Below are 18,570 nucleotides of genomic sequence, written 5' to 3' on the forward strand. Positions count from 1 at the left end.
TGTATTTCACTATGGGGTTCCATGGCATGGAACATTGGCTGGCATCTAGTAAATACTCAACATAACTGCAGAATGAAATATATATTAGGAACTATTGAACTATTAAGATGATTATCATTTGTATTATGAAGAAGCTTTACGATCTTCAATATAGATTTTTTATTTTAACTTTTCATAAATATTTATATTTTTAGCCAGAAGTGAATTTAGGTAGTAAATAGTGATGATCAAATGAGAGGCTTATTCCAATTTCCTGATGTTTTCATTAAAATAATTAATAGGGTTTTTTTTCTCTAAATGATACCTGCTATTAGTGTTTAAATCACATGAAATGAAAATGGTGAGACTTCTCTTCTTGTTTCTAATTTTTATAACCTCCTAAAGAGTTTCCTGGTTTTGCTGATTATTCTGCAACTTCCAGGTTGTCTCCAGATGTGAAGAAAATTGCTTACTTGGTTGAGATGCTTGTACTTACTTGATGAAGTACTTGATTCCATCTGCTGTGTAAGCTTCCTCCCACCCGTAAGGTAGACCTGAAGTGAAAGGAAACCAAAAATACATTTAATAGGATGATAAAGATAACTGTATTTCCTGGACATAAGTTTTCCACATCTTCACAATTATTTGAGCATATTTCTTATAGAAAATAATTTTCTAGGAAATGAGACAATAAAATAATTCAGATGAGCTTTCATAATCAGCAACTTTGGGACATAATAAATAAGTCTTGAACAGTTAACAATCTGCTTTAGTTGCATTATCTGGATTATGACTTGTCATTTACATGGGGTGAGCATTTTTGTCAGCAGGATTCAAGCAAATATTTTTGGTGCAGGGGATGGCTTCCGCCTGAAGGCAGAAGGATGGACAAGACGGCCTGGGCTTTGCTATTCTGGCTCCGAGTTCCTTTAATTGGTTTTCTTTAAATTCTTTCACTCAGCTCCACAGGGATGCAGTGCATGAGTGCCACATCAGCAGGGGTTTGGAAGGAGCTTCTGGAGAAGACAAAATTCCTTATGAAGTTTGAAAGTTTAGCAAAGTGATTTACAATGAATTGTGCTATTTTATTTTGTTAATTAAGAATTTTGTGCACTAAACATAAATGGCCAGTTTGCTAAACTTAGCTTCTACTTCTGTAATGGAATTGAGAGTAGTTAGCTAGCAGTAACGAGATGTAGAGTGAAGTAAGCAAGCAATTATTTGGCCAGATTTCTGTAAGTGACTATATTTTTTCTCCTCATCACACCAAGATAGCACGCCCATTTTGGGGCAGGCAAATTCTTCTATAATTTCATTTGTGGATGGTATTCCTGTGGGACATGTGGTTCCCCCCATCCCCCCCCCCCCCCACACACACACCCCAACACACCACCCTGCCCTTGCCTCGCCTCTGTTACTCCTTCCCTGATTGCTATTAAGGATTTTAATAGATCCTTTGTATCAGTCCTTTGATGCTGGCTTCTTGGGGTTCCTTGATTTCTTTAACACACCACAGAGAAGACTACAAGGCTCAGATTAACCTTGCAGGCATCACTTTGGAAAGTAATCTGGCAACAATCACAAGTCCTTAACTTCCATTATTCCAAGTCTCACCAGTGGACTTGGAAGCCAAAATGCAGGAACAGAAAGAAAATCAACTGTACCTCGATTACCATTTGTTTCTTAGAAAATAGTCTGTAAGGTCAGCTCTGAGGATGCTGTTTCTATCACTACAAAAATTCAAAGGAGCTTTATTATATATAAATTTCTAGTCTTTCCACACAACTTGTCTAAGATTTCAGCCTAAAAAGTTAGGGCATTTGCCTTGCACGCAGCCAACATGGCCGACCCGAGTTCGAGAGAGAGCCCGGCAAGCTACCGAGAGTATCTCGCCCGCACGGCAGAGCCTGGCAAGCTCCCCGTGACGTATTCGATATGCCAGACACAGTAACAACAAAGTCTCCAATGGAGATGTTACTGGGCCCGCTCAAGCAAATCGATGAACAACGGGAGGGCCTTTACTTTTGTAGAAGAACACAGATCACCCAAGAGCTTCTTTTTTCTCTCTTAATTAGTAAATGGATCTATGTGAAGTGTTTTGTTTTGTTCCATTTTAAGGCACTTCTGGAAACTGTGCACTAACAAAGGGTGGGCATCTTCAAAGCTCATGAAGTGACACCACATTCATCTCCTCTTCTCGCCACTGCCAGCACATGCTCACCCAGATGGGTCACGATAAACTGCTGCTGCGGCTTTGGTTCAAGTAGATTTATTTTCTATCTTCACACATTCTGGGCCTTTGATACGGATCACTTCATTCATCAATGACAAGTCCCTCGCCTGCAGGGAAGAATCTGATGACTCTACAAAAAAACCACTGTATCCATGACAAAAGTGCTCAGAAACATCAGGACTTCTGATCAATGTGGCAAAGACAGTTAAAAGTCAGGTAGAAAGTCATCCTCAATGATTTATTTCCCCTGCACAATTATATCCATGCTTATAATTTCTCTCTTCGAATATATTTGATAAAAAGGAGAAGAAAAAAAATGTAGCCCTTAGGTAGAGTTAAAAATATCTATCTTCATATACATCTTTTCATCCACAGGATCACTTAAAAACAGATATTGGAACACCTGCCCTATGTCAGTGCCATCAGAACAGAATCCTGCCCTGACTAATTTCTACAATTATTCAGCAAGAATTATAATCTCACAACAGACTTATTAAAGTCTTAATTCAAATCCACTTAGTCAAAATGGCTACTCAATGACTGCAATTCTAAAGATATTATTGAATGTTATATGCTGCTTATTTTAGAACACATTCTCCATTTTGAAATAAATGTTTAAGAAAATAAAAAAATTCTTTTTGATGTACTTAATGAAATTTGCTTAAAAGATGGACTCAGTAATAAAGTTAATAGCTCAGCAAAGTAAAATTATTGCCAAAATAAGAGGAGAAAATATAATGCACTGATAAACCAAACAGCTTACGTTATGCTAAAGGAAATCAGTATTTTTGATTTTCACAAACTTATATGATTATGACGGACTATTTTTTCATTAGTAAAGATTTCATTTCTTAACAATTAGCAGTTTGGGTATAATTATAGCATTAAGTATTTTCACTAAACATTATTGTTTCAAGGTATCAATTTTTTCCATATCTCCATTTCTTTATACCTGCACATAAATATTTTTATTTCTCCTTTTCATATTTATTTAAAAACTTTAATGATAGGTTATAATCACCTGAAATTCTGATTGTGTTTGTTGAAAAACCCTTACATAAAATTCTTTCCAACAGATAGTGTTTCCAAGTTTGTCATAAGTATCTTGCCAAAGTAAGAGTTTTGTGCATACTAAATTTGAATACTGGCTGTCACAGTGCGTAGGGCGTTTGCTTTGCATGCAGCCGACCCGGGTTCAGTTTCTCCGTCCCTCTCGGAGAGCCTGGCAAGCTACCGAGAGTATCCTACCCAAACCGCAGAGCCTGGCAAGCTAACTATGACGTATTTGAAATGCAAAAAACAGTAACAACAAGTCTCACAATGCAGACGTTATCGGTGCCCGCTCGAGCAAACTGATGAACAACGGGAGGGCAGTGCTACAGGACAGTGCTACAGTGCTACCAAAGACTCACTATATTCCAAATCAAAATAATCATATTTCTATATAAAACAATTTCATCCAGTTTCCCAGTGCATTTAAATCCTGGGATCCTCTTTGTCACACTTGGACTGTTCATTAAGTATCTGCTTTGTTGAGCATTTTACTTGGTGCTTAACATAAACAGAAGAGAAAATAAACGTGAATTTTAAAGAACTTAACGAATTTTTAAAATAATCATAAGTAGACATCATTTTAGATAAAAATAAGTAATATGAAGTGAAATTGTTGATAACTATGATAGAGTAATCAGAGCACAAGCAATGATTGAACTCATTAATGCATAAAGAACCATAGATAACAGGAAAAAGATGAAGAGTCTGTGGAATATTCAGGATACAAGAAACAAAGATGCACTTAAGCATATGAAAATATGCTTAATGCACTTTTATTCATTTTTGTTTTTGGGTCACACCTGGCAACACTCAGGGGGTACTCCTGGCTCTGCACTTTTAATAAGATAAATACACATTAAACCAGTAAAAGATGTCATGTCCACTGTGTTAGCAAAGAATGAAGAGCAGTTTCATAAGGCATTGTGGTGAGAGTTTTAAGAGCACTAGACAGAAACTCAGTATCTATCTGAAGTCTTAAATGATACTAATAGGTTGGTGCTTATTGAGTTTCAAGCACTACAGATGTGCCAACTCACAAGTCTCACAACAATTCTAAGAGAGGTACTATTATTGCCGTTTTACAAATTAGAGACTGGAGTCATGGAAAGGTTAAATTACTTGCCCAGAATTTGAAAGGTGGTGAAACCCACACTTTTTTTTTTAATTTTAATTTTTATTTATTGAATCACTGTGGGAAAAGTTACAAAGTTTTCAGGTTTAAGTCTTGGTCATGCAATCATCAAACACATTTCTCTTCACCAATACTTATTTTTCACCACCAAGAACCCCAATAAACCCCCCTCTCTAACCCTCCCAATGCCTGTGAGGCAGATGAATTCTAGTTAACACTCTATCTACTTTGATTACATTGATTGTTTCGACAAAAGATGCACCACTATTATTTAGAGTTTACACCCCAAAATCAGACATGCTGAAAAGGCATTGTGAAATAATTTGTTTTCTACAGCTGGTTACAAGAACCAAATGATGCCGCACAGCCGCAATAGCGGTGGTGAGATTTTGGATTTCTGGTATTTTATTTATTAAGGCTGGAAGTATTTCTGCTGAGTCAGATACTTATGAGATTGGTTTCTGTGGCTCTGGAGCCATGGCGGTGCTGGAGAGCTGCTCGTGGGGGGCAACTCGTGACCTCGGTAGGGCGTGAAGGACGAGCGGGGAACGCCCCCCTTCCCATGAGGAAACCCACACTCTTAAATCACTTGGTTGAATTCATGTCTCAGCTAATCCAGAAATTAGTCTAGGAAGTTATTCTATAGACATGCTTCATCACGGTCCTCCCCTTGTGACATGCTTCATATATAAGATTATTAATCATAAAAACAAAAGGCTGGGAACAATATACATAGCCACCAGTGGGAGATAATTTAACGACAATGTAGCAGATAATGGACTATAATAACAAGGAAGACTCAGAGGAGAAGCTGGAGTTATCTGGACACACACACAGGAAGAACACTTTCGAAGGCTCTGGAATGGGAAACAAGGAAACACTTGGCACATAAGAGGAATGTGAGATCATTATTACTGGAGCACAGTGAATGAAGGAGTGGGAGAGTGAATAAGATTTGGCTGGGGAGAGAGGCAGATATACTATATGTGGGCCATGTTAAAACTATGTATACATTTAAAAGGAAGTAGGAGATCTACCTCTTAAGGTGTTAGGAACAGCAAAAAGAATGTTGCTTCCACCACATATAGGAAAAAGCTGCACCGTGTGTGTGTGTGTGTGTGCGTGTAGACAGATATAGATGGTTCATAGATAGATAGGTATATTCTCAAGAGACTGAATTCCTAACCTGAGTTCATGTGAACTAAATTCCAAAGAAAGAGAAAGCCGCGTGAGTGCTCAGAGCATAGCACAGCAAGAAGAGGTGTTAACACTGAAGTGGGTAAAAATAAAATCCTTATAAAGTGTATGAAACATACACTTAAATAGCCTGATCATGGGCTGACATGATATGTAGTAACTCTAGGAGTCCTCCTTACCACAGGACTCTTCTCTCTCTCAGGAGGAAGATAGAAGATAGACAGCGTTATTACCCTCCTTTATAGAAAGAATATTTATAAGGAAAGAGGTTTAAGTAACTCGTCTTTGGTCACAGGGCTGGTTAATGGTGCAGGCACTATTTGAATCCAAGAAATCAGATGTCACAGCCTATGCTTTAAATCATTTTTGGTCTGCTTCCATTTGCCTAATTCTTGTTTGCACTGTCAACAATCAAGGCTTTTAAATGGCCAAATAATATTTTTGCCTAACTTTTTGAAGAACAACAGCAAAAAAGAAAACAAAACTCCCAACATCTCAATTTCTGCATTATTACCCAGAAAAATGCTCTTTTGAAAGGACTGAAATAATTTTTAGACATGAGTACAAAGCAGTCTATTTTGGAGACATTTTATGTTAGATTTATGATTGTACAAGTTAATTTGTAGGTCTGCACTGCAGTGCCAATTTGAAAAGAACTACTAGCTAATTTTCCTGTGAAAAAGGAATCTTTCATACTGAGATGGTTGTAACCTATAAATAACCAAATAATGCAGCATTTTAAATATAAAATAATTTCCAAGGAAATAATTTCTTAAATATTAAATTTCCTGAATTATGCCTTAAATTCTCTTTAAAAGTTGACATCCACAAATGTGGGAGAAACACATACTTCTGGACTTGTGACTTGAATTTTTTCCGTGAGGTTACCAGTATCATCAGTCAATAAAAAATTGATATATAGAAGTGAAAGCTTTTAAGTTTTCATATTTGCATGCCTCAAATTCAGAAGTTCATTATTGACATAAATTAGCCATAAATTAATTTTATTTTGAAGTAATTTATTGAGCAGTTTGAATATATTAAAGAATAGCAAGGTAAAATTATTCTAGAGGTTATTTGGTAGTTTACAGTACTCTTATCTTGTTTTAATTTTATTTGACAATTTCATTTAACAAATCTAAGTGAAATTTGAGTCCAACCTATTTGTACTTACTGGTTGTCTACTACACAGTCAAGCACTAATAGTGAAGGATGGCTTTAAGACTTGGTCCGTCACTCCTCTTCTATCCTGAATTTTGTCTTTCTTTTCTCTTCTTTTTTTTCTACTTAAACTCATGTCTCAGGTGGTTTCATCCAGTCTCTTGGATCAAACACCATCTGTATTCTGATGACCAAGACTCTATAGTATACTTAGCCTGGACCTCTTTCCTAAATGCCAAACTTAGAAATTCAGCCACATGCTCTTCTCTCCATTTTGCCTAAAGTTTGACTCACTTTTATTTATTTATTTTTTGCCTTTTGGGTCACACGCAGTGATGCTCAGGGGCTATTCCTGGTTCTGCACTCAGAAATTACTCCTGGTGGTGCTTGGGGGACTATACAGGATGCCGGGGATTGAACCCAGGCCTGGCACCTGCTGTACTATTGCTCCGGCCCTTGGCTCACTTTTATTTATTTTTATTTTTTTATTATTATTTTTAAAAATTTTTATTAGTGAAACACCATGAGGTACAGTTGTAGACTTACAAATTTTTGTGCTTGGCCGCCCCGACCAGGGCTCCGGCAGCGGAAGACCTCCAGGACCAGCCACCACCATGCCGAGACCACTCTCCGCACACATGAAGGTACTGGCAGAGGGACAAAGCCACGCGGGTTCTGGGGCCGAGATCTCCAAGCCTACTCGGATTGGAGTTGAGCATCCTCCACCCAGATCCTCCAAATTCCAGTAGGCGGGGGTCACACCCACCACCTGGCCCCCTGGCGCCGTGTAATCCCATCAACGGCCAAGACTCAGAGAATGTAAAATTCAGCTTCCGGAACCGCACGACCGAGAATGACATCTTATCAGGACATCTTTTTATGACATCTTATTATCTCATTCCTATTTTGGACAAACTTCCAGGCTATCGAATGTAGCCTGCCCACAGGGCAGAGTCTGGCAAACTCCCCGTGGCGTACCAAATATGTCAAATACCAGTAACAATGATGGGTCTCATTCTCCTAAAGAGCCTTGAATATAATCTCAGGGCTAGGATGAAAGAGACGTTACTGGGGCCTGCTCGAGGCAATCGACGAATAACAGGGTTTCAGTTATACAATGATCAAGTACCACCCCTTCACCAGTGTCCATTCTCCACCACTACTAATCCCAGTATCCCTCCCACCCCCCAACCCCAAACCCACCCTGCCTCTATGGCAGGGCATTCCCTTTTGTTCTCTCTCTTCTTTTGTGTGCTGTGGTTTGCAAAATAGGAATTGAGTGGCAATCATGTTCGGTCTATAGTCTACTTTCAGCATGCATCTCCCATTTGGGGCGGATCTTCCCAACCTTTATCTGAGCTGCGGCTGGCCTCCAACCCATGGAGTAAACCTCCTGGTACTTATCTCGGCTATACTTGGGTGTTAGTGTCCTATTTTGTTACTTTATGTTCCCCAGATGAACGCTGTTAGAAAGGATGAAGTCATGAAATTTACATACAAGTGGTACTACATAGAAAGTATCATGCTAAGCGAAATGAGTCTGAAAGAGAGGGACAGACACAGAAAAATTGGCTCACTTTTAAATTGGAAAAGTCCACTGCTGATCCCTGGGCACTGCCCCAATCCTGGTCTCCCACCACTTTCCTTCCCAAGTCTCCCTCTTCGAGTGAATGTGACTCAGATGTAGAAACTGTTCTTGGCCCTTCTCATTCTACTACATTCACAACCAATCCCTGACCTGGTGTGGTAGCTTCAAATCTCATACAGAATTTTACCAAAGAGGTGAACTTTCTTTGTTCACCTCTTCCTGATCTGGGATATTCTCATTGCACCCTAAATGAAAATCTGTTTCAGCTCTTGCATCTCTACAGTCTATTCTCTAACATCCTATATATTTTTTTTTCATCTTTTTTTTTAATTGAAATTTTTTTAAATAGTGAGACATCATGAGGTACAGTTGCAGACTTACACATTTTTGTGCTTGGGTTTCAATTATACAATGATCAAATACCCATCCCTCCACCAGTGCCCATTTCCCACCACCACGGATCCCAGTATCCCTCCTACCCCCCAGCCCCCCCATCCCACCCTGCCCCTGTGGCAGGGCATTCCCTTTTGTTCTCTCTCTCTTATTGGGTGTTGTGGTTTGCAAAAGAGGCAATGGGTGACAATCATGTTTGGTCTATAGTCTACTTTCAGCATGCTTCTCCCATCCTGGGAGGATCCTCCCAACACCTTTATTTGGTGTTCCCTTCTTTATCTGAGCTCCCTTTTCCCCTAATATGTGTGGTTGGCCTCCAAGCCATGGAGTAAAATTCCTGGTACTAATCTCGGCCATTCTTGGGTGTTAGTCTCCTATTTTGTTACTTTAACATCTTATATTTTTTAAAAGGGCCCTCCCGTTGATCATCGATTTGCTCAAGCGGGCCCAGTAACGTCTCCACTGGAGACTTTGTTGTTACTGTGTTTGGCATATTGAATACGTCTTGGGGAGCTTGCCAGGCTTTGCCGTGCGGGTGAGATACTCTCGGTAGCTTGCCGGGCTCTCCGAGAGGGGCGGAGGAATCGAACTCGGGTCGGCCATGTTGGCTGCATGCAAGGCAAACGCCTTGCCCGCTGTGCTATCGCTCCAGCCCAAAAAAAAGATGGGCTCATGTTTCTTTCACATGATCAGATCCCCAGCCTCCATTTCTCTGAATTCATTTAACTTTTTTTTTTTAAATGCCCCCATTCCTTGAATGGGACCAGAAAGCCTGAGTTTTTGAACATCAGAGGTCTTCTGATCCTCGTCCTGGAGAGCTGTTCCCTATAAACTGATCACTTCCTCACTGACTTTTGGCTCAGATGTCATGAGGTCAGTTGGCTTTTCCTGATCACATTATATAAAAGCAATTTTCCCTTTTCTCCAACTTCTTGAACTCATTACCACTGCCCCCCACTCCACCCCCAAACTGCTTTCTTTTCTTTCTTATTTCACTAGGCTTCAAGTTCTACCAGGAGGCACATTTTGTTCACTGCTCCATTGGGAACACTATTGTAGTACAGAGTATGCTCTTAATTGCTATTTGCTGAATTAAGGAATCAATATTTACTGTGCCAAATAGCTTTTGCAATTCAAACACATAATAAAATGTAAAAATTGGAAGACTTCTTTAGAATAAGGGGTTGAAAGACTATTAGTATTGAAAGTAGGGCTCTAAAAGAATATGCTTAAATATTTAAATTACTTTACCACGAGTTAATATTTTTCATACATATATTTAACAAATAGGTATGTATGTCTATGGTTTTCTAATTTGTTTATGGTATAGTGGTAAACAGGACTTATTTAGAACATTTCTATTACTATAATAATCAAGATATTAAGTAGCTGAACATGATGGATCTATGGAGATGAAAAAAACTCTTTGTGTAGTCCACTCAGGAGAGCTGATTTACTAATTATAAGTTATAGAGTTTTTATTAATCAGGCTTGATTTTAAGTGGTTGATAGAAACAGCAATATTAGCCAGTCTAAAATGCATCCTCTATCACAGCACCTTACAGGTTGCCTAAGAGTATTATGTAGGCAGATCTGAGCTGAGAAAATAGGAACAGCAGCTTGTTCAGTAGATCAAGATGCTGGATTCAAAATGACAGATACGTTTATAAATTTTTTCAGATGATTTCATGAATTTCTCTAAGGAATGCCATTAGCTTTATAATAATATAACATAAAAACATCCCATACAAGAATTATAAAAATTAAGGGTTTTGAAAGCTAGCTTTCAAGGAAACATAACTCGAGATCATGTTTGTATTAGTTTTCTACTCTTGCATAGAGTCGTACACAAAGGTGGTACTTAAGACAGCATCTATGAGCTTACTGTCTTAGAACCTGGAATCTGGCATGGCATGCTCTGGTTCTCTGTTCATGGTATCAAGGCTGACTCCAAGTGTCAGCTGGGATGAGTTTTTATCTGGAGTTTCTGACTAATTTTCTTTTTTCAAAAAGAGATATATGAAAGGAGATGGAAGGCCCTGTGTTTGATCCCTGGCATCGACTGCCCACCCCCTCCCCCCCAGCTCCAGCACCATGGAATAGGTTATTCCTGGTGGACCCATGAATGCACAAAAATGTATAAAATATCAAAGTAGTTTACAATTTAAGTTTATTATGGGGTTATAAATATTTTAACCAATAAGCCCAGAAAACTAAAAACAAAACAAAACAAAACACTACATTATCTCTCTAAGAGGGATAATGTAGTTAAAAAAAAGAGAAAAATAATACATGGAAGGATTATAAACAGATTACATTCAGGCAAAGCTGGTCAGGGAACATGTAGGTTTTGAGATAGTGAACACAAATCTTCATCCATCCGTTTCTTGATTTGATTTGGAACCTCACCCAGACTATCTCTGGTCTCTCCTCCCTTACATTTGCCTAGTATAGAGACTGAACATTCTCAGAGCTACCTCTGGCTCCTTACCTGCCTAAATCCTGGATCTTCCAAAAACTTTGTTATACTTTTTCTACTCACATTTGTTCAGTGCTTACTTGGCAGGACCTAGAAGATTAAGAGTAGTGCCTCACATGTATATGGGTGTCTGAAAAATCTTTGTTGAATGACTGCGGACATTTTTGTTCCATGAAAGTGTGACTGTTCAAGTGAACCTGCACATACTTGAAATTTTATTGTTGTCATAAGGTCTTTGTACTCACCAGGGAAACTTTCACACAAATATTTGCACAACTGTTATTTGTGGATTTTGACAACAGGGTAATAGAGGACCAATAGACATGTGGTTTTAGAAATGCTATCACAAACCAGATAAAATGAAGTCAAGACCCTCTAAGGTTCTTACTCTGAAATAAACAGTGCATTACTAATACTTTGCTGTTAATATCCTTGCCCTTAAATGATTTTTTAAAAAAAGTGTGCTAATTGAAAATCTTTTGAGTATCTCATTATTTTCAGAAGTAATTGGAAAGAATAATATAATTTTTTCAAATATAGCCACTGAGAAGATCTGCTTTTTATAAAATGATACATGTAAAAATATTTTTAAAAAGTAATAGAAACATCCTAGAAAAACAGATAAATTTTAAATAACCATTGAGCAGTCAATAAGCTCAATACTGATTAAAAGAGGCTCAAATTCAAAAGTGATTTTGAACTTTGCATTTTTCTTTGCAAAAAATATTATTTCTTGCAATATAGTTCTCACCTAACTGTAAGAAATATATTTGATCTGAACTTTGCATTTTTCTTTGCAAAAAAATTATTTCTTACAATATAGTTATCACCTAAGTTTAAGAAAGGAATTCAGTGCATGACATGCAAGTCCCTTTCAAAGCATGTATTCACAGATGCGCATGCACTTGAATATTCACAGTTTTATTAAAAGTAATTTAAAAAACCTACCAACCGATGACTGAATTAATAACTTGTGGGATATTAATACAATGGACTGCCATTTGACAATGTTGAATCAATTGATAACACACACACTGGATGAATATCAAAAAACACAATGCTAACTGAAAGATGATACATTCTTAACGATGGTCTATTTATATCAAATAGGAGAAAAGACAAAACTATAGCCACAAAGAAAGAGGTCAGTAGCTGCCTGGGATTAATGGGATGGCTGGAGGCGACTGATTATACAGGTGGCTAGGAAGTTTTGGAATAACAAAAATGTTCTAGAATACGTTTGTGGTAGTGTTAGACAGGGCTGGAGTGATAGCACTGCGGGTAGGGCATTTGCCTTGCATGAGGCCAACCTGGATTTGATTCCTCTATCCCTCTCAGCCCAGCAAGCTACCAAGAATATCTAGCCCTCACAGCCAAGCCTGGCAAGCTACCCGTGACGTATCTGATGACAAAAACAGTCACAAGAAGTCTCATGATTTGTCGTGAGATATTACTGGTGCCCGCTCAAGCAAATCAATGAACAATGGGAGGACAGTGCAGTTCTACAGTGTGAGACAACTTACACAACTGAAAAGACTCAATTAACTGTAAATATACACAATAAAAGGCCCCAATCTTAAGTGTACATCGGTTGCATTTTGATGAATTTCTATAGTGGTATCCTCCCAAAACTCTTAAGATATACAACATTACCAGAAAGCTTTCTTTATAATGATATTTACCATTATTTGCTCCCAAAGCTGTACTGATCTATTATTTTTTCAAATTGCAATGGGAGCTTTTCCGGGAGATTTTGGGGAACTGTGTCGCATTAGGGATCAATCCTAGGGCCTTGCACACACAAGTCACACACTCTACCACTTGATACATATCTTTTGGGCCTCTTGTTCTTTTCAATATATTTTTGCTTTTATCTTTGATAGTATGTTTTTAAATTACTTGTGAGTGTATTTTCCTTTGCTTCATTATTAGGAATTTTAATTTACTTAATTGCTTTCAAATTCTAGTTGAAATGCCTAGTCCTTTGGGGAGATAATCTCTTTTCTTAGTCCCCTTTTCTTAAGAATAGTCACATTTTCATATTTATTATTTTCATTAATTTTATACTGAGTGATTTTGGATTATAATCAGAAATAATGAATGATATATTATAGAAAATGAACTTGTTACCACTTGATCACTTGACATAATGTTACTCGTCAATTTGCTCGAGCGGGTGCCAGTAAAGTCTCCATTTGTCCTTGTCACATTCTAGTGTAGCCCAATGGCATCTGCTTGTTCAGGAAACATGAAGAACCTCAAAGTGACCATTCAGGGTCTTGATGAAGAAGTCTGACCATCTTGTAGGTGGGCGGCCATGCGATCTTTTGACATCTCATTGAATCCAGTCAGTAATGGCTCTAGTCCAGTGGTCATCTCCAAATCTCATTATGTGTCCAGCCCATCTGATTTTTGATGCCCTGGCAAACAAGACAGCGTCCCTGATTCTTAACCGTTGACGGAGGTCAGAACTCCGGATTCATTCTCTCACTTGAGTGAATATACTCAAAGATAGCTCTTCCGATTCCCCACTGGGAGATCCGAATAGCGTTCTCATCCTGTTTATGTAGTGCCCAGGTCTCTGAGGCATATGTTAATGAAGGAAGAATAGTGGAATTGAAGAGATGTGCCCAGAGTCAGAGGTTCTTTTTCTTCTTAGCTATTTCTTCAACACTCTTGAAGATGTTCCAAGCTGCTCTCTTCCTCCTATGTAACTCAGGTGCCAGGTCATTCGTCATGTTGACTTCTCAACCTAGGTACACATAACTGTTGTATTCGGAGATGTACGTTCTGTTGAGAGCAGATGGAACGTCAGGAATGAGACCGTGTCTCATAAACATTGTCTTCATGAGATTCAGCTGTAGTCCAACCTTTCCATACACACCACTGAAGTCGACCAGCATTTGTGCCACTTGACTAATGTTTAGGGCTGGAGCGATAGCACGGCGGTAGGGTGTTTGCCTTGCACGCAGCCAACATGGCCGACCTGAGTTCGATTCCTCTGCCCCTCTCAGAGAGCCCGGCAAGCTACCGAGAGTATCTCGCCTGCACGACAGAGCCTGGCAAGCTCCCCATGACGTATTCGATATGCCAGACACAGTAACAACAAAGTCTCCAATGGAGATGTTACTGGGCCCGCTTGAGCAAATCGATGATCAACGGGAGGGCCTTAATGTTTGGTGTTATTAGAATGATGTCATCAGCGAAGCAGAGGTGGTGTAGTTGCCGATCGTCTATCTTCACTCCCATTCCTTCCCATTCCAATCGTCACATGACGTTCTCGAGGATGGCACTGAAGAGTTTCGGTAAAATGTTATCACCCTGCCAAACCCCTCTCTTGACATAGATGATCACTTCCTTGTAGAATGGTGAGATCCTGGTAGTGAATCCGGAATACAGTTCACAGAGGATCCTAATGTATTGAGTTTGAATGCCCTGTTTGGCTAGGGCTTCGATGACCACTTCAATCTCAACAGAATCAAAGGCCTTCTTTAAATCAATGAACGTTAGACAGAGCAGCATCTTGAACTCCCAAGAAACCTCAATGAGCTTGGTTATCATGTGGATATGGTTGATTGTGCTGAATCCTTTTCGGAAACTGGCTTGCTCGCATGGTTGTCCTTCATCTAGTGTTCTGCCAATCCTATTCAGGATGACTCAAGTGAACAGCTTGTAGATGACAGATAACAGGTAGATTGGGCGACAGTTGCCATTGTCATGGATGTCTTCCTTCTTGTACAGTAGTACAGTCCTGCTGGTTTTCCATTGGGATGGAACCTTGCATTCAGACAGGTAGCGTGTGAAGAGTCGAGCCAATGTATTGATGAGTACTGACGGCAGGTTTCTTAGGTTTTCAGATCTGACCTTGTCTGAGCCGGGTGCTATTTGCTTTTTTACCCGACAAAATGTCATTGGACATTGGATTTTGGAATGGAGAACGTTGGAAACGACATATCCATCCTGAGGAATTTGGTATGTGGGAAAGTGGACGTGGCTATCGAAGAGATCTGAGTAGAAGTCATTGGTCTTCTGGAAGATGTGATAGATCCATCAGGACGTCAGAGGGCAGTCATCTTGGTCTTACAGTTGGTGAAGGACAGGCGGATGTTGCAAATGCTTTTCCCAGCTTCTGCCGCATCTGCCAGTACTGCTGCTCTTCTCTCTTTGAGGTCTTCCTTTATTGCTTCTCTGTACTGCTTTGCGAGCCCGGATGTTCGCTTGTGGTTGCCTGAGGGTTGTGCTAAGTCACATTGGCGAATGAGCTCAAGAGTTTTCGAAGACAGGTGTCTTTTTGTGGCTATCTCTCTCAGCGTTCCTTGCACACTCATGGAGGTGCTGAACCAGTCGATTGTATTCTTCGTCAATGTTGTCAATGACGGCATCTTCCCATGTTGCTGCAATAGCGCCAAAGAGCTCCCAGTTGGTGGTCGTTCTGGGAGTTCTCTTCTTAAATTTTGCAGCCCTTTCTCCCGGGTCCGTGAAGTAGAACTTTGCACGAAGGAGATGGTGGTCCCATCCCGTTTGGAATTTTGGGACAACAGCGACATTGGTCAGGCAAAACTATCGGTTAAATATGATGTGGTCAATTTCATTGTGGAACCGTCCACTGGGAGACCCCCATGTCCAACGTTTAGATTCGGCCTTCTGGAACTGTGAGTTACCATGCATGGTCCTGGTCGACATGATGAACTCAGATAGCCTCTCACCCTGTTTGTTCCATTCTAGGCTATGGGTCCTGATGTGGAGCTCTTCGGCTGATCTTCTCAGTCCTATCTTGGCATTAAAATCATCAACAATGATCCTGTAGAAGGTGTGGTCTTCTTTATAGAACTTCTCCAGCTCCAGGTAGAACTTTTCAATTTCTCCTTCATCATAATTGGATGTTGGTGCATAGACAACAAAGATAGAAACTGCCAGCAGTGAGTCATATCTATTCAAGTGTAATTGTCTGATTCAGGTTCTTAGGCATTCGAATGGATCAATACTCACAGCCAAGTTCATATTGACAAGGACACCGACACCACCGACGCCTCTTTTTTTGCATGTTTCGAGGAACAGTTAGTTCTTCTCCAGTGTTGAAAACGGCGTCATGTGATTGATGCCTTCTCGTCTCGGTCAGACCAATGATGTTGTACTTGATCTTTCGTGCTTGTACCATCAGGTCCTCAATGGATGCATCTGATGCCAGGGTACGTGCACTGAAACTATAGACAGTCATTTTTGTCTTTCTTCGTTTTGGCAGCTTAGTTTAACCTTGAGATTTTATCAGCCTCTCCTTCCTCTTCCTTCTTAATGCTGCCGTATTGGGGGCTCTTTCAGGGTAAGGGGAATGAGACCCATTGTATTTATTAGTTTTGGCATATCGAATATGCCACGAATAGCTTGCTGTGTGGGTGGGATATTCTCGGTAGCTTGCCAAGCTTTCAAGAGGGATAGAGGCTTTTAGGGCTTTTAGGATGGCCTCTAATCGCCCTTGCAGGTGTTCCCATGGTTCAAACCATATTTGAACCCCATCAACTATGGTGCGGTAATCTTGGAAGATAGGTATTAAGTGTCTTATGATGTGTTATATTACTCTTAAAATGTTATTTTTGTTTTAGCATGAAATATACTTCATTGGATTCAAAAACTAACAAGTCTACCTCTTGGGCAGTGGATCAAGCTTTATTTCAGTTTTCTCCCTCTGTGCTGCCACTTGGCTTGGTTATTGCATTATTCCCCATGCTTGTATAATTTGTGATCAGAGAAGATTTGCACCAAGTTGATACATAGAATCTGTGAGTCTCTCTACATACCTGTCTCCTCTTTGAACTTCTCTCCTTTATTCTCCAATAGCAGTTTTTATCACAAATTTTATCTTCTAGTTTTACATACATAAAGACTCATAAAGTTATCAAAATTTTACTACAGGTATTTAGAATAGAATGAAACAAGTGAGATGTCCACGGTGCAAAATTAAGCCAGTACTGATTTCAGGTTCAAGCAAGTGCTTAGTCAGTACACAAGTGTGTCTCCTTAAGAGTCAGCTATCAATGGTCTCCTCCTTACTTCACCCTAGTACTAGACCCGAGTCTCATTTTAAACTAACAGTTGAATAACATACTCCTCCATACTGTTTCATTCTTTCAAGTTCTGACTAATCTCTAGAATCTTTCTGATGTTATGTACTCAAAAGTCTTAAGGCCATTGGATTTTTCTATTTAGTCCAGGGTTCATAACTGGGTTCTGTCAGGAACTTATTGCATCCTACTGGAAGTGGAACTCTCAGATTCAAAGAATTTTTGAGTGGATAGAGCTCTTAGAAATCATTTATTAAATTGTGTGATGTTAGAAATTGAAGACTAACACCAAAGTGGATCAAAGAGCTTTGTGGTAGAGTCAACTACAGGAAAAGACAGTAATATAAATTCCTAACTATGGTCATCCATTATGTCATTGCAATAATTAAAAAAGAAACAAAGCACTAAGGTTCAACTTCTGTGCAGAGCATAAAATATACCCCTCAGAACTCTCTTTCAAATTTAATAGTGTATTAACTCTCAATTTGCCTACTTCCTGTGTACAGTTTGCTATTGTTATGGATTGAGAATTTGTGTCCCCACAAAGTTTATATGCTTCCTAACTTCCTAGGTTGGCTGCATTTGATGACTTGGGTATCTATAAAAGCAATCACGTTTAAATAATGCCACAATTGTGGGGCTCTGACCTCATAGGAGTATTGTCCTTTTAAGACAAGACACCAGAGAACTCCCCAGTTCTGTATGTGCCCAAAAGAAAAGAGTTAAACTGTAAGTAAATCTGTTGTGATAATGAAAGACAAACAGGATTTTAAAATTACATAATCTTATTGTTTTCCCTATCTTACTTTTTAAACACTTTTAGATAACTATTAATAAATATCAGAGTCCATAGCTTTTCTTTTTTGCTTTTTGGGTCACACCCGGCGATGCTCAGGTGTTACTCCTGGCTCATGCACTCAGGAATTGCTCCTCGCGGTGCTCGGGGGACCATATGGGATGCTGGGAATCGAACCTGTGTTGGCCATGTTGGCTGCGTGCAAGGCAAACGCCCTACCCGCTGTGCTATCGCTCCAGCCCCAAGTCCATAGCTTTTCAAACAGCATATAAGAAGCCAGTAACTAAATCTGCTTACTTGAAAGTGTTGGTAAAAATCTAGAAACAGCTGGAACTAGTAAGGCTATGTTATGAGCCTTAAAGGCACTAAGGTTGTTAGGGTCCTAAAGTGGTTAGAAGAAAAACTAATAGACAAAAAAGCAAGTAAACAGGTACTGTGTAAAAATAATACCTGAACACATTTGCAGACTCAATTTCCTGATCCTCTTTTCTCTGCAAACA

General features: G+C 39.4%; 1 protein-coding gene and 1 non-coding gene across 2 annotated transcripts in view; one reads left to right on the forward strand and one right to left on the reverse strand.

Annotated features, from left to right (window-relative positions):
• STXBP4 (syntaxin binding protein 4) overlaps positions 1–18,570 on the reverse strand; it is a 184,688-nt gene that overhangs the window by 16,235 nt on the left and 149,883 nt on the right. Inside the window, exon 16 of the mRNA XM_056127634.1 lies at positions 476–533. Coding sequence (XP_055983609.1) covers positions 476–533 — 58 coding nt within the window. The remainder of the gene's footprint in view (positions 1–475; positions 534–18,570) is intronic.
• Positions 18,344–18,469, forward strand: LOC130036354 (small nucleolar RNA SNORA33). Its single transcript, XR_008794389.1, has one exon. It is a non-coding gene; the product is annotated as a small nucleolar RNA SNORA33 (small nucleolar RNA).

This window comes from Sorex fumeus, unplaced genomic scaffold (assembly GCF_029834395.1).
Source record: "Sorex fumeus unplaced genomic scaffold, SorFum_2.1 ptg000063l, whole genome shotgun sequence".
NCBI lineage: Eukaryota > Metazoa > Chordata > Mammalia > Eulipotyphla > Soricidae > Sorex > Sorex fumeus.